The sequence below is a fragment of the Pezoporus wallicus genome, unplaced genomic scaffold (genome assembly GCF_028554395.1).
Source record: "Pezoporus wallicus isolate ANWC-B61680 ecotype Strahan unplaced genomic scaffold, APGP_CSIRO_Pwel_v1 contig_2908, whole genome shotgun sequence".
Lineage (NCBI taxonomy): Eukaryota > Metazoa > Chordata > Aves > Psittaciformes > Psittacidae > Pezoporus > Pezoporus wallicus.
In genome coordinates, this window is record NW_026642179.1 from 3,443,864 (window position 1) to 3,461,060 (window position 17,197).

The following is a 17,197-nucleotide window of genomic DNA, read 5'->3' on the forward strand; positions in this document are numbered from 1 at the left end:
GGTTTTTTTAACACAGTTGCATTGAGTCAATCCCACTTATAGTTGTGCTGTGATAGAATTGATTTGATTCTCTATGTACCAATTATACTGGCTCTTCATGACGGGAAGGGTAATGATGATTTGTATTTTGAAAAATGTGCCTGAAAGTTAATATATGATCATAAAATGCCTATAAACAGTTGTCACCTTTGTTTGATTTTCAGTCCTATTTTACCTTAGGTTGATTGCTGCCAGTCTTTTTCCCCACCCTAGATGTCGTAGCATTATTTTTTAATACTCAATTTAATTATATGGGAATGATTTTATATTTCTTTTTTGTTTTACCTTGAAGAGGCTGACAAGAACCCTTTAAGATAGTTAGAAAAAAATAATGTAGGATAAAAAGGTTCTGGTTTTTTTTTTTGTGCTTTCCTTGGTTTTTAATACTTGTGGACTTTGCAGCTATGTTGGGGTATACATCAGAAGAGAACAAGTTAAAAACAGCTTGTGAAAAGATGTTTCAATTAAAGCAGCTGTATTCCAAGCAGTAGAAAACCTCTTCTTTTATGATGATTTTAGTATATTCATACTTTGTTTTCCTTCACTTTGGTGTTCTTGCATTATCCAAAGTCCTTTGGGTGTTTTTTACTGTCAGCAAGAAGTGGCAGAGCAATATTCCAGGTCAGTTCCCCTGTTACTGTGAACTCAGGGCTGGGGAATGTAACACAGATTACAAAAATAGATTTGGCTGAGGTGGTAACACCATCTAGAGAGAATGAAATGAAACATGAATCCCAGCTGAAAAGGCAGTCCAGTTCCACTAAACTTTGAAAATACTAACACAACGTAAGGCTTAGCAGCAGGAAATGGCAGAGACCACAGTATCCCTGGAAAGTGCAAGGTAAAGTTCCTGCTTGCCACCTGAGCAAGCTTCTGTGATTTGTATCATAAAGCAGCCCTGTAGTTCCAGCCAGGGGCATAGCAGCCGCTTGCCCACATCATAGAAGGGTTCAGTAGGGAAGAGAGAAAAACACTTCTGCAGTTGGCTTTATGAGGTTTTATCTTTCTGGAGAGGGGCTGGAGGTAAATGTCACTAATTATGGCAAGGCCTGTGTAGTTTTGTGTGCAAGACTAAGATGGTACCGAGTGAGTCATTATCCTGAAAAAAAGGGTGTTAGGAATAAACTGAGAAACTAAAAGGATGGAGAAGGAAAACAAAAACTGTCTTGGAGGTCAAAGCCTGTGAGGATAAAGTAAATATTGCCAAAGCTCATGCTTTCATTAGACTTCATGAAGAAAAGGATGGCAAACAGCTGTATTCCCTAAGCATGATAAGTAAAAGCCAGTTAAGGGAAAGCAGAAGTGGGTCCAAGGTGAAGCTGGGGCTGATATAAAAGGCGATTTTATGTATAGTCAGGCAATCGAATACTTGGCCTCCAGTTTCAATTGTGACGATTGCACTGGACATAGGAGCAAAAGAAGTCGGTGTGTAGCAAGATTTGGAGCTGTAAAACTAAATTTTTACTGTAATGTAATGAGTGGAAATAAAGCTCTATTAAATGCTCAGAAGAGTGGAAGAATTGTACAATGATGTTGAGAGCTCTATGTAGCAATTTAATTAAATCAAGCTATCCTGATACACCTTCATTATGTAATTCAGGGTAGTGTGATGACTGGGTGACAGAAATATAACTTTCAGATAAACAATTAAAAAGAGAGAAAAAAGGTAATCTGAATAAGTATGTATCAGTTAATTTACACAGTAGGTAAAACTCTTTCTTTGAAGGAATAATTAAAGACTGCTAGTTCTGCAAGTGAAGTCCTTTGACCATACGCAGGTAAGTAATACAAAATGTGACATGGATTCATCAAAGACTGTGCTGGACTAGGTTGACAGTGTTTATTGACAAATAACTGATTACCTCCGTAAGGAAAATGTAGTGCATTTGAACAGCCTAGACTTCAGTAAAGCACCAGAGGGCTGTCACATGGAAATACTTACTTAAACTGGATAAAATGAGGGAGTAATACAAGAAGCATCGAGTAGTTAAGACGTTGACTTAAATCTACTACTGAAATTCCTTGCTGAGGCAGCATTTCAAACCCTCCTCAATGCAGAAGAGGATAGACACGTCATACAGTAAGAACTGCAAAATATTGTAGAATAATAGTAAAAATAGAAATGTAGTAGTAGAAAGTACCAGGCCATGCACTAGGAAAGTGTTGAGTGTTTTGGCTACCAGTGAGGTGCTTGTCAGTTGAAAGCAAAGAAGGAGAAAGATCTGAGTATCAGTTAGTAAATAAAAGCTACCGGTGTTATTGTGGTGTATAAATAAGGCAAATGTGTTCTCAATGTGTATCAGATGAGGGATTTCTGGCAGGGTTGTATGTTACGCTGTTAAGGCCTCATCTGGAAAGCTGTGTTCAGTTCTATTCACGTAGGTTCTGGAAAGATTAATCCAAACTGGGACAGGTGCAGAGATGTGGGGAATCATCAGGCACTGAAAAGCTTATCTCATGAGAGGATGGCTTGGCTTGTTTAACAAAACAAAACAAGCTAGGAAAGATTGGGCTCTGTAAATAGTAAGCTGGGTAAGGGTAAACAGAGGCATGATAATAAAGCTAAAATCCTGGAATTTTAAAAACAATGAATATGTGTTAGAGTTCAATTCATTGAGTGCCACAGCGAATGAAGCTCCTGTATACTTCCCTCCAACTGCCTGGTTCACATGTCTTTGCAGTTTTCTGGGATTCATGAGACTTGTGCTTGCAAATACCTCGCCTAGATCCTTCCTTGTGGTTCATTTCATAGAATCAAAGAATGGTTTGGGTTGGAAGGGACCTTAAAACTCATTCAATTCCAACCCCCCTGCCATGGGCAGGGACACCTTCCTCTAGACCAGGTTGCTCAAAGCCCCATCCAACCTGACCTTGAACACTACTAGGGACGGAGCATCTACAGCTTCTCTGGGCAACCTGTTCCAGTGTCTGACCACCCTCACAGTAAAGGACTTCTTCCTTATATCTAACCTAAATCTTCTCTGTTTAAGTTTGAACCCATTAGCCCTTTTCCTATCACTGCAGTCCCTAATGAAGAGAAAGTTTCATTGAAAACTCTGATCAAAAAGCAAATTAATTAAAGTCTATAGAAAGTTTTAAAACCTGTTCCAAGTGCGTCTTTTTCATTGCTTTCCTCCTTCCCTTATCTTTAAGTAGTAATAATATTTTCTTGCTTCCTAATTCTGTAGCCTTACCTTGCCTTGGTAACAGTTTTAACATGTACCAGGATTGTCTCCTAGCATTCCTAGTATGTCTCATCAAATATATCCAGACTGTGGCCAGGCCTTCCCCAGTAGTTCCTACATATATTTAACTGCAGCTCTAGTTTTTGCAGCTAAAATGTCCTTATTTCCTCTCTCAGGTAGGACATTTAACATTCTTTTTAGCACCTATTAGCCAAAACCACTAAGATTCCCTTTTGCAGTCTGGCTCCCCAGCAGGTTCTGCCAGTTGTGGTGAACAGGATAATGACATGAGTAAGGTATTCTCTCGTTTTATTTACCTCCCTCTGCCTCATGCCCTTTCTCTCCCAATTGCTCAGTTTTCTTAAAAAAATGACAGCTCTGACTGTTGCATTTATTGTTTATTCACTGGCTTATTCTTTAGGTTCTAATGTAAATGGGCTGGAAGAGCCCAGCCTAGCTAAGCGGCTGCGTGGCACACCTGAGCGGATTGAGCTGGAGAACTACCGACTGTCACTGCAGAGGGAAGAAGAACTGGAAGAGGTTCCTGAAGAGACACTAGCAGAGCATAACCTCAGTAGTGTGTTGGACAAAGGGGCAGAAGAGGATGTTCCCAGCAGGTTAGCACGCACTGTCAGTAAGCTTTTCTGTACCCATCCCAACAGACTTTTGCCTGCATTTCCTTCAGCTTTTAGTAACGTATTGTTTACCAGGATGCCCTTTCTAAAGTTGATCAAAATGTTCTGCATGTGCACACAAGTTTTTTATTTTCTAGTTTCTGTTCTTACTACCTTACCTTGCTACTTATAGCTTACAACTAACTTAGATGGTAGGTAGCTTACTACCATCCTTGGAGGAAACCTACAATACCGTAATACCATGAAACTCAGTCTTGAGATTTTTTTCTTTCTCTTTTTTTTTTTTAATTGTATGAAAGACAAATGAGTTTTGAGCAAACAGAGCATAGATTCAGATGGGAGGAGACTCCAAAATTAGCTTTTTTTCTGTATGTTTTGCATTACAATTCAAAACCACTTTTGGTTTAAAGATTTAAGCTTGACATACGTGTAATCCTGACTGAATGCTTATGCAGTGCTGAGAGGCATTGATTTTAAGCAATAGCTACGGCTGTTGAAAAACATGTTGTACCCTCACAAACTTCTCTTTATCTGCAAAACGGTGTATAAGTGCATCACATTGAAGGTGCAGCATCTGGAAAGGAGTAACTTTTAGTAGCCTGAACTCAGCCTTGACAGAGAGTGTGTACACGTGGACTCATGAAGGTGTGATTTTCATTTAAGTGCCTGGCAGTTATTAATGTCTTGTACAGCTGTTATGTCTGAAACCTAAATAATACTTTTTGATGAATTTCTTAACTTCTTTAGAGGATACTGTTCTGGTATTTTACATAATTGAGGTCTTCTCCAGTGCTCTGATTGTATAATCTTGGGACTGTTTATGGGAGATAAATTCTGCTTCCTTCACTCAGCCTTCCTTTAGCTCCCTGCTCGGGCCTAGGAATTACGTCAACTGTGACAGTATAGACATTAATGATATTGAGGGGGTTTTAGTCCTTTATGTTTGTAGCTCTAAACCAAAATTTACTAGTATGGAGTATTATTATTGGTCTTGATTTCAATAAATCAGGACACGGTAATTCCATCACTAAATGGCAGAAGAATTCCAAAGAGGAGGAGTTAATTAAAAAAAAAGTGGAGTTTTGGCATGAAGCTGTTGATCATCACCAAAAAGTGTTCTGTGAGACTGTGGGGACTGACAGCAATACACTGTTACATTAGTGAGTTGGATTTCCTCTCGTAGGGTGTTGTATTTAGCTCCCTTTGTTCTACATATATCCCCATAACCTGTATTAAACTGAATATTTCAGTCTGTAATAGACCAAATTGTGTAATTTAGCATATGGAAAGCAGTGTTTAGGGGGCAGCTCACATTCTGTGGTGGCAGAGAGGAAAGAAAATACATCAAATTCCCTGTCAGTTTGAACTGGAAAGTATTTTGTCCCAAATCCAAACATGGCAAGCAATTTACTCAGAGGACTGATAATGGTGGGTGGGCCAAACATCAGAGAGACTTTCTAGATGATACCTGACAGACAATATCAGGTGATTTTCTGATCATCTGCTATCCTCCGTTCAGCTTTACCCGCTCCATGGTATGTCACAAAGACCAAAAACAAAAAACGAGGAAAGGTCTGACAGCTTCTTCAGCAGCAAAAGAACTACTGTAACAAGCCAACCAAAGCCCTAATTTGATCATGTTCACTGTCTTGGTGCAGCCCCGCAGGGTTAGGAGCAGGCAGAGAGGATGGGGAACTCTTTGTTCCTTCTGTGTCTTATAGAGCGATAGATTTGGCTTCAGGGTTCACTGAGATGTTAGCTCTAAATCAGGTAGAGACCACACATTTTGGTGCACAGCGTTCCATCACGCATGCACTTAGGAGCATGCACATTGCAGAGAAAGTCTGCAGAAAACAATATTCAAAGTATATTTTTTCAAGAGAGAGTTGATCTTGTTTAAGCGTCAACAAGAAGGATTGTGTCAGCAACCCAACCCTGCCTACACAGTTTTGATAGGTGGAGAGCCCCTTAGGTGCGTTATTCATGGCCTTTAACTTGCAGTAACGCCCAATATGTCATCTGCACTTTTGATATAATACCCTGTGGCCTTTGGAAGCAGTGTCATGTAGAGCTGTGTGGCAAGGGAAGAGGGTCATTTCCACAGTTTAGGTTTCAGTTCCATTCCTATACCTCAGTTCCTGTAGGTGCACCTTTTTAATGAGATGCTTGACTTCCTGTGCTTCTATAAAGCAATTGGTCTCTGCTTTATAGGAGAAAAAAGTAGTTTCAGCTGTTGAATTAATTCCTGTGGCAAGGGGTTGCTGTGCTGAAAGACATGCCCACTATACCAGCCCATCTCACTGCCTTCTTTCAGCTTCTCATTTCTCAGTATTCAAAGGTCAAACAAAAACCAAGTCATAAATAAAAGCTGAAGAAGGTAAAGTGAGCTATGTGGTAAAGAATGTATGTCGTCAATACTACATGAGATAAGCCAGCTGGTTGAAGAGCAGGAGATGTCCCACTCAGCAGGCATGGCAACAGTTTGAGCAGCAGTAAACCTCATTGACAGCACACAAAAACCTCAGCATGCAACACCTGTCAGGTTTATTTCCATGCCAAAGGGTAGGAAAGTTAATCAGGGAGGAGGGGAACATTGCTTTTTAATCTCTGTGACGGTATCTGCCTAAAGCCTTTGGAACATGCTCTGGTCTTCTGGAATACGCACCAAGTCCACGGCACGCAACAGTGTTTGTATTCAGTATTCATCATGTGAAAACCAGGCAACCTGTTCAAAATAAATATTCGGTTTATGCTGTGAAAAAGTGGGTTGTAATTTGAGGAAAATAGTTATATAAGTGCAGAACAGCGAGGAGAATTTAAGAGCCTATGGACAGAAGTATGTGACAATCAGAGCGTGAAGAAAGTGGCATTTTCCTGATTGGCTTTGCTATCAAAAATAGTCTCTCAGACGAGTACATGAATAGTATTATGTAAATATATGATCATGTAGTGTTAGACTGATTTGAAGTTCATCACCTGAATATGTGTATCTGCAACGAGTGCTGCCCTTTTTTTTTTTTGAGGCTATCAGTTTTTCACATGCTGTAATTACATTACAAGAACTGTACAAGTTATATTTTATAAACATACATGAAATGTACACTTCATTATTTTCTACTTGTCGTTCTTCTTTCTCTTCTCTGTGGAATGGGTTCTCCCGAAGGCTGTTAGCTACAGTGATAGCTAACTGTATTCTACTAAGGAATAGTAGAATGCTTCATAAGGAAGCAGAAGTAGAATACTGTTCTCTGATTTCTCATCCAAACTTTAACCATTCACAGACAGTTTCAGTCCTTCAATCCAGATGAATTTCAGCCTTTGAAGTTTTATATGGGAAGCATCTAACTGTAGCTCTAATAAACGCAGTTCTTTTATGACCATGATCTAGTAAGGAAAAGCAAAGGAAGAGGACCTTTTGACCCTGCAGATTTGTTCTCTGAATTGAGATGTAGTTCACATTAATTTTCCAGTGACAAATGCAACCGTCTTTCTCCTCAGTTAACTCTAGGTTGTCCAGCATGTAAGACTGAGCTAGATTAAATTTCATTGTATAGGTGGTTCCATTTCTTGCCCCTGCTGCTTATACTGAGGAGCTGTTAGAATTAAATAGAGATGTCTGCTAAAAAGCACTAATGATTTACTGTTTTGCATGTTTTAGACTTCAGACTTTGAGAATAAGCAGCTCATTATTGTAATTGTCCTTGCACTGCACCCTACAGTTTCTTGCCACTATGTGCACTGTGTACTTAATTGGATACATATTATAGTTCTGTCTGTGATGTCGAAAAGTGAGGAATTCTGTACATTTTCTTTTCCCCTCCAACTCTCCTTAGCCCACATGCCTGATAGTCATGTTGTGTGTTCTTTCTGCTCCCAAAGCCTTCTGTGGATCAACCCAGCAAGTGCCAAAAACATCTTAGCTATCCAAAATGCTAGCAGTAGCTGCCATTATCAAACGGCGTGACCTTCTACATTTTAACACTGCTAAAACCTCTTGCTCTGTTTTATCCAAAGCAATGTGTTATGGAAAAAATAGTTTCTGCTGTATTCAACTGTCATGAGCTGTAACAATTAATGCTGCACAGATATTTGAACTTGGCTTTGCAGGCACTTTGCTGCTGCTTCATCTTCTTTAAAAGAAGCCGGGCAAGGCATACTGCAGCTCACATGTGATGCTGTCGATAAATTGCCTGTGAAATACTGAAAGCAGAAGATTAATGTTATGGTTTCCATCATACGTTTTGGGCTTGTATGTATTTTGAAACAACTTGTCAGTGATCTAAGACTGATCTAAAAAGCATAAAGTAATCGTTTCTTTTCCTTTCTAAACCCTTGTAGTAGTTCAGAGTCTGAGATGGAAGAGGAAGATGAGGAGGAAGATGATGAACTGCTGCTGCCTCAGCAACCACCTTCAGACTTGGGTGGTGTGCCATGGAAAGAGGCTGTGCGTATCCACGCCCTCCTGAAGGGAAAGAGTGAAGAAGAGATCGAGGCTGAGGAAAATCATGAGATTGAGGACAAAGAAGATGAGGAGGGGGAGGAAGATGAAGAGGAGGAAGATGAGGAGTCAAGCGAAGGTTAGACTCATTGATTTGTCCTTCCCTCTTTTTTGCTAGATGGCAGGGAAAACTGAGTTGAGTATTTGCCATGCAGAATGAGAGAGATTTTGCCTTGTAAAACTTTTCTTCCTCTTTCACTTCTTTATTGCTTTGATTTCTGAGGGAGTTACTGTCAATGAAAACTTTAGGTGGATCATTCTGAAACCAGATCTTTGCCCACAGGACAGTTACAGCACTAGTACCATCACAATATGCTTCCCACACACCATGCCAACATGTGCAATTCACAGCTTTGTGACACTATTGTTTTACTGTTTTTTTTTTATTATTATTGGGAATTTGTTTTGAATGTTCCCTTTGTTCTTTGGCAGCAGGAGCTGGAAGCATTGTGGAAGCAGCGTTTTCAGTCTTGCAGAGTGCCTCACTAAGGGGTAGTGCCACTGTAACTGTCATCAGGGCATCCCAGAAGAAGCTGCTTGTAGCTCTCCTTAGTTACCAAGACTGTCTTGAAAATCAGGGAATTCAGGCGGTTCCTATTCAGCTCAGAGGGATTTCTGTGGAAAAATCTTAGGGAAAGACTCCTTCCCCTGTGTTTGTCTCAGTCATCAAAATGCAAAGTTTGTGCTAAGAATAGACATTTCCAGTGTTTCACCACCATGCCAAATTTCTCGCTGATCTTGTCTTTGTGCTCACGTTTCCTTTTTGTCAAGACTGGTAGACTCCAAAGAGCTTCTTTGTAAAGGTCTTTGGCTGCCTAATGCAAGCAGAGGTCCAGTTTTTCTGTCTTAGCAGCAGTTTTACTGATGAGCTCAGCAGGCTGCTTGGCTACTTTTTCAACACAGGATCTGTATCTCCGTAACTGAAGTCTGTGGAAGTGAAGACTGCTTTTTAAGTATGGTAACGTGCATGTTGTGTGTTTAGTCTGCTAAACCATGGTGTACTTGGACATTGTTTCATTCAAGCAGTTTTCCTGTCAGACACATTGAATACAGTGGGAGTATGGGAAGCTGAAGGGTTTCCAGACTCTGTCTCTGTCTGATTCTGTCCTTTCTCTCTTTCTCTCCATCGCTTGTGTGTGTACATGCGTGTCTGGTGTTATATATGGATGTGTGGTTCCCTCTGCTGTAGAGGGGGAGTATTGCCCTTGGGAGAGCGAGCTGCAGCAAGGCCTCTGGCTTCAACGTCTTTCAAATGAAGAGGACACGGGTACATTTAAAGGTACCCGTATACCATCTCCACTTCCATTTCCCCAGAGGAGGGGGAAATGTTTTAAAGAGCAGGTCCCACATGAGGAGTTTGTGGTTTATTTAATTGCTTTACCAGCTCACTAAAAACTGGTTCTGTAGCTGTTTTCTTTGTGGTTTATTTAATTGCTTTACCAGCTCCTTAGAAACTGGTTCTGTAGCTGTTGTCATCTTAATCTCCTGGACAAAGTGCCATATATCAGGTCTGACACTGCCATTGGTTTTAGGAAAAAGGTAAAGCTGCCAGGTACCTCAGGATATCTAGAAAGCCTGGATGTTCTGCTGCTGTAATATGCATGAACAGTGACCCCCACATCTTTGGGAGTTTCAGATTTGTTCCATACATGCAGGCTAATTGCACCCATGCGATAAGTCAGACACATGGACACATCAGAAGCGCTGCCTTTGTATTGCTTGTGTCAGCAAGCTTGCTTTTTTGTTGTTGTCCTTTGTTGAATGTGTGTCTGTGGGGAGAGTCTGGTGGGGAAACTGATCAAGCTGTGGTGATCCCTCAAGATTTTTCAAGCAGTCGTATAATGGGCACAAAATGAACCTGACATTCCAGTCTGATTGGTTGTGTTAGTTTCCACGATGCTCTTGCACTTCATTTTTCATGGTTGTTTATTTTGAAGCACTTGGTCCTAATAGTTTGTTAATCCCTTATTCCTTCAATGTGGTTCATTAGAACCAGAATGCATGAGCGGAAAACCCAAGTGTCTTCCTGAAGGTAAGAGGGCATATGCAGTTCTCAAAATATGCATATTTTGCAGCTTATGGTTGTAACAACTATGGCTTAGCTTATGACCTTTTTTTTTTCTTAAATAAGAAAAATTTCTTAAATAAGAAAAAATTTCTTAAATAAGGAAAAAAAAAAAGAGGTTTTACAATTTTTACCTATTTAACTTTTCTGATGGTAAGAATGAGAAGTATCAGTAAGATGGGTAAAGAGCATAACTGTAACTGAAGTTCCCCTTAGGGGAAAGCTACCTTTCAATATGAGTGCAGTTAACGTCCAGCTTCCTGCAGAGCTTAGCCAGAATCCTTGAAAGGGAAGGCCATGTCAGGTGTCATTTGAAATTCTCAAGCATTTAGACCTCAAGGAAACAGATTTGTTTGTCAGCCAAGCAGCAGTCCTTCCTGGCTGCCTGTGCTGCTATTTATTTACTGGAAAAGGTGAGAAGGACCCATATCCTAATCAGGACAGCCTCAGGCCTCTGTCCAGAGACTTGTGGAGTAACTGAAGGTGTGTACATTACGCTGGTCTAAATCCCAGAGAAATCCATTTTAAAACATGCAGATCATGTGGGACCTGCTCTTTCCAAGACTTGCTGAGGAATATATACTTCTCAGCCGTTGCTGGCAAATCTAAACCCTTTAACAGAAACTTTTGTGTGGCGATGCAAATGCTAACTCTACTCATCTTGGGGCCTGCATGCGAGTGCTTTGGTACAGAGTGAGAAAAGCCCAGGTTCCTGTTCCTACAGGATGTCCAGTAGCTCTCGTAGACCATGTGGTTGTGCTAATTGATAAGAGAACTCTCTGATGAGGCAAGAGAGACACAAAATTGCTAAATACTTGCCTAAATTGAGAATCCCGCTCTGCATTTGAGTTTGTGCGCCTGGACCCTTTTTCCCTTGATTAACTGGCTGGTAATTCTGTCCTTCCTGCAGTTCCTTCTGCCTGTTTCTTCTGCAGTTTTAATGCCAAATCTCACACATAGTTATTCCTGACATGGATGTCCCAAACACCGTGTCATATGTGGGGAAAACATGGCTGGGAGAGAGAAACTTCGTTAAAACGAGACAGCAGGAAATGAGCGTGACCTGTAAATGCTGCTAATGGTTCTTGTTTCCTTCAAAACTAGTGCACCATCTGAAAATCTAACTGCTTTTGAGGTTTTTAACTGCTGAAACAGGGTTTTGCCCTACTCAGTGGTAATCCGGCTGTTGTGAAAATTGACCTCCTACTTTATAAAGTAAGTGGGCATTTTCCTTTCAGGATAAGTCATTTGCTTTTAAAGACCACTCCTACAGATGTTGAACACCTGTTCCCTGTAGAATGAGGGCATGCTGAGCAGTTGAACAAGCTGGTTATCGGTTGTTTTAGGTGCCCGTTATTCCTTTTGACACACCATAAGTAGCTGGGCTTTGTGTATGCACGTAGTTGAGGAGTAATGCTATTTCTTTTAAACAAATTAATCTGTGTAACAGGAATTCTCTTCTGGGGAAGTGGGGGCACTGCTCAGTCCTAATTAAAATGCTGTTACTCTTCAGAAAAGAAATTTACCCCTGAGCAAGTCATTACAAAACAGGGGTAAACAAAGTGTTTGAATTGCTAAAGTAAGTGTATGCCCTTGTCTGTATATGCATATACACACAGAAGTCAAACTCATATCCATCACGTAATTGAATTCACAAAGGAATACATACCCAGGATACAAAGGAGTACTTAACTGTATAGTAGGGGATAAGAGACCTTTCATTTTGGTGCATCAAACTACAATGCAGGTTGTCCCTTTCCTTTAACAGCAAGATGGTTTTGGTGATAATCATAATGAACAGGCTGAAGGAGCTAGAAATTTCATAAATTGGTATTTACATACCACATACTGTTGGACACCCAGAGAATGTCTTTCATTTCAGCAAAGCTGCTTGCAATAGAGAGGATCTACAATGATGTTTTTAATAGTATCTCTCTGCCTTTGGAATGGCATTATTCAGCTTTGATGGGAAGTATGAGGAGTGCTGTATTGGTGTATGCGTGCACACACGATGCTGAGCCTTTTTTTCTGTCTGTCTTGCAAACTGATCTTAGCCAGTAATATTTTCTCTTCTTCTTTTCTTATTTCCTTTCCTCTGATGTGTTACCTTTCCTTTCCACTGTTCTCCCACCTTTTCCTCCCTGTCCTTCACACACCCTGCCTACAACCTGGTATGCCATGCCCTCCTCACGCTAGCTGGAAACCTTAGACTGGAGCAGATTGTAAATCCGGTTGATCCCCTGGAGATCCTGGCAGATGTGCACTGGACACACATCCGTGAAAAAGAGGAGGAGGAAAAAATGGTCCCAACCTCAAAGTCCTCCACCTCCAGAGGTAATCTCTCCCGAGCCCCACACCACCGGTTCCTGGATCACAGTTGCAGCTGTTTAACTCTGTTGCTTCTGCGCCCTTCAAGAGCAGTGTACTTCAGCAGGGGCAGCAGTGGTTGAAAGGAACTACTTCCAAATTACACTGAAATTACACTTGGTTAAACATTTTGCTTTTCAGGTCTGTGTCTGCTTAAAATGACTGCTTTCTCAGCTCCTTGGTGGTGTGACTTCTTCTCACCCATTGTCTGCCTGTTTTGACTCCATAGCATTTTTTGTCACTGCACACATGATTTGATAGTGCTGGCAATTAGCACTCAGTTACTGGCTTTAGGGATAGCTGTGGGTTTTGTGGCAGTGAGGGCTCTGTGCTTCCTCAGGGAAAGCTGAAGGACTATGTTGTGTGGCTACTACAGCAAAGACTGAACAGGGTCAGGTTCTCTACTGAGCGTAATTCTCTGCTGCTGCTTTTCAAAGTGTAACTGTGTCTGTTATTAGGAAGGAATGATGGGATTCAAAGAGCTTGCAAATGTGATCAGTGGTGGTTTTGATGCCCTGTGTTTAAGATATGACAGTATATCTGTTTTCTGAAGTGAGGTGTGACCTTTTTGAGTTGCTAGTTACTTGAAGGAAAACTTTGGAAGGGGAAAATGCCAGTAGTCTAGTTCTCTTGTAAGCACCTTCCAGCAGTCCCTGCTGAACTTATTCTAGACTGTATTACAGTGTGTCTTAAGGTAAGTACGTGTCTTTAGTTGCTTTCTGGGGTTAAACCACAACATTGTCGTAGGTGCTTTGCCTGTGCAGAAGCCTAGACTTAACCATGCAGTTGGTGAACAGTGCTGTTCTCTCAGTCTGTGACCACTGTGCCAGAATTGCAGAGGCAGTAATTATGCTGTGGGAAGCATACTTTTACAGCAGACGTGAAGTTAAGTTAAATGACTGATCTCTATTTAAAAAAGCCTAGGGCTTTACCTCATGTTGCTTGGTCATATTCTGTTCCAGATAGTTATCTTTTCCTTGTAGTTCTAGATGTTTGGCTTGGTCTTTTAACCCTGATCCAGTTTGTTACAGATCAGTTTGTCTATGCTTGTCTATGCTTATAATTGCAGTTTGTAGAATGCACTGTGATTTTTCCAGTGTGAAATCTGCTCCATGCAAATAAGAGATGGATGTTTCCTTCCCACTACAACCACAAAACAAGTTCAACTGTCCGTAACATTCAGTATTCTAGAGTAGTTGCTTAATGTTTCTTAAGCTTGCTACAATTAAGGTTACTTTAGCTTCTGCTTGAGGATCTGTATCACTAGTGTCTAATTTTTTCTTTCCATTTGTATTTTCTAATTACTACTTTTCCATAGTGTGCTGGTGCACCAGCCAGAAAAATATGATCCTTCCAAAATAGATTTTGTGGTCTTTCCAGCTTCTTTTGGGAGGGAAGGCAGTGTTTCCTTGCCTTCCCCTAAAACTGGGGCAAACTGGGACAGTCCTGATTGATCGATTAGCTGCTTTGTCATATAACAGTACAGGTGTATGCAGGTATAGCAGCAGTTTGGTTTTTCAAAGTGCTGTCACCCCGTATCCATGTACTTGTGGATATGCTGTAAGTTTTCAGCCTGAATTTAATAGACAAATTTGTTCCTGGGTGAGCTGTATTTTGCGATACAAGATGTTTGGAGAGACCTTCTGCAGCAGTGGCAGTGAGGTTTGTTGGGAAAGCCTGGGATAGCGTGACAATACTCTCATTCTGCTTTGGGTGCTCTTCTTTGTCTGCTGGCATTCGCACCTGGGAGCAGAGGTTCTGGGACTGTTAGGACTGCCCCTCTCTTGTTGCTCAGCTCTTTCATCTCTTAGTTTCCCTCCTCTGCAGAGTTTCAAGTGGAGTACAGCAGTGCAGCAACCCATCTCACTTTGCCATCTCTATTTCCTCTAACATTACAGCTCCTAGAGAAAGAGTAGGTCTCTGAGTGTGTTCTCTCCATTTAAATCCCAAGCCTGGAATCTGTTGTTTTAACATCTCATAGGTTTTATTCCTGTGTTTGCTACTGAAGTTTCCCTCTGTCACTCTTCTGTTTTAGACACTTACTGATGGTCTAATTTTGATTTCTTACAATTTATTGTTTTTTAAATTCAGCATCCGACCTTCCCTCCGTACGCCATGAGGCGGTACAGGCGTGGCTGGAGACGGTCCCTGGAGGTAGTTTGGTGATGTTCTATGTATTCCAATGCACAATAACCCTGCCCGTCTCTTCTCCATGCCTTCAGCAGCTGAGCTGGTACTTTAACCCTGGAACTTACGGCCCTGTCGCTACTGCATGACTGGACGTGGAGGGAGGGAGGAAGGGGGAGTGTGCATGCACGCCTTGCTCAGATAGTCCATTCTTGCATGAACTCAACCATGTAACCCTCCTGAAGGCAGGCCACACAGAGAGGTTATCTTGGGAGTAATAATGTAGAAGGAAGAATCTAGCTGAGTGCTTCAATTTCCTTCGTAAACTGGAGACTGGACTGCTTATTCTTTCCCTAGCTCCTTGACTAAAAGAACATGGGGCTTTCTTGCAGCTGAATGATTCACAAAGAACACTTAAAGCAATTGCAGTTCTCTAGCAACTGCAAATTGTAGTTACCTGGTGAAGCAAACAGAAAGAAGAATAAGGTTGAAGCTGGGATCTTTGGGAATAGTGATGGCTGTTGTGTCTCCTTTGACTTGGGGTTCACATTATTTAGGAAAGCCTCAGGAAAGCTGGAGGATGGTAGAGCTCAGCTGCCTTTTTTATGTGGTCCTCTAAGCTCTATTACAAAACCAATGAGCATGAAGATTCTGGGATTACAGTAAAGGTGTAAATTTGTGTAAAGCGGAGAAGGTGTTAAACCCAGTGGAATAGCAGCAGGTTGTGGCTGGGTAGTTGATCTGCAGCTGAGTTGCTTTGGTACATCAGAATAGCTAGCTTGCCTATAGACCTTTGCTTCTGCTGCTGCTTTGCAAAGGCAGCAGTGTTTACAAGATGTCTGCACATGATGCAGTCTGCTCACAGCTGCTAGCTGATATGAGCCAAGTGCTGATCCAAGTTTCTGGCTGCCATAGTGTATAGCTTCTGAGTTATGGTGTGACAGCTTTTGGCCTCTTGCTCCTTTTCCTCACTGCATATACGTATATGCGCAGTATATGTATAGTATAACGAGCCACCTGCAAACTCTCCATGTCCCTCAATGGGATCCACCCTTGCACCAAGTTGTTATTTATCTTTGCCTCTGTAATCATCTGTGAAGTTTTGTGTACCAACCTATTCAAGAACTTTCTCCCCTCTCTCCAACATTCCTTGTATGTCTCATGTCAGTTCATGGTTTCTGGATCTGAAGACACACATATACATAGTGGTATCAGATATTCTAACATCAGAGTTACATTTTTGCAAGTACTCACGTTTGCTGCTACCATAAAACCATCCCATGACATTATTCTTTCCAAAATAACATAAGCTACTGTATACCTAAGCAACAATCAGACTGGGGCACTGGTTTTGTTCAGAAGATTTGTAAATGCCCTTCTGGGCAGTCCAGCCTTTGCCATATGATTCGGTCTCCTATGCTCCACATCCACAACATTCTGGGTTTTATAAGCCTCTGATGAAAGGGAGTAGGCCAGTGCTTTATCACATGTAAGAGTAACTGCCTTTTCACAGTAGTTGACAAAATAAAGTAGCCCATATGATCTGTTTTAGTACTACGAGGGGAAAAGCATGGAAAAGATAAATTATGTGGTTGAAGGAAGACGACAAACCAGCCACTGAAGGCTGTGTTTTGAAATAAACAGAAACCTGTATTAGAGGAGAGGCTGGAAGACCTCAATTTTAGGGAGGGTTGGTTTGTTTTCAAGATTCTCCTAATTAGCAATGCTAAGCATATAAATGGCTCCAACCATTTCACACTGTCACTAGTAAACAAAAAGGATCAGGGCCTATTCCCTGATGCAGGAGAAAGCTGGTGCAGGACAAATCACTCCCATATGGCTACAGAATCAGGAGGCTGCATCTGGACTGCCTGTTGGAAACAGCCTCTCACCCTACCATGGGAGCCACTGCTGGGAGCCATGCCAGGAGTCCTCCTAAAGATGATAGCATGACACTGTATGCATTCAGGTCTAGAGATTTGCACTGCTTGGTTTACTCATATAGGTCCAACAAAGAAGGTTATAAATCTGTCTGTTATCATCGTTACAGGACCATATCCTATGTGCATAGTTAGCAAACATCGTGCCTAATAATACACGCTGACTGTGTATGCATTTGCAATAGGATATACAGCAGAGTTAAATATCTGCATGTTGTTGAACACAAATTGATGCTAACTCACTGCACAATCTAAAAATGTAGTTGACTGACTCTGCTATGCAAAAACTACCAACCCCTGGAAGTGCTCAGTTTTTTGTTTGTTTAAATTGTTTTATGAAA

At 41.2% G+C, this 17,197-nt stretch overlaps 1 protein-coding gene across 20 annotated transcripts in view; it reads left to right on the plus strand.

The window, feature by feature from the left end:
- MICAL3 (microtubule associated monooxygenase, calponin and LIM domain containing 3) overlaps window positions 1-17,197 on the plus strand; it is a 182,566-nt gene that overhangs the window by 130,235 nt on the left and 35,134 nt on the right. For 13 of the 20 annotated variants that reach the window (XM_057428045.1, XM_057428050.1, XM_057428048.1 and 10 more), the window contains 5 exons: window positions 3,646-3,841; window positions 8,198-8,436; window positions 9,547-9,636; window positions 12,619-12,756; window positions 14,881-14,946. In XM_057428045.1, coding sequence (XP_057284028.1) covers window positions 3,646-3,841; window positions 8,198-8,436; window positions 9,547-9,636; window positions 12,619-12,756; window positions 14,881-14,946 — 729 coding nt within the window. The remainder of the gene's footprint in view (window positions 1-3,645; window positions 3,842-8,197; window positions 8,437-9,546; window positions 9,637-12,618; window positions 12,757-14,880; window positions 14,947-17,197) is intronic. The other 7 variants (XM_057428051.1, XM_057428066.1, XM_057428062.1 and 4 more) reach the window with 4 other exon arrangements.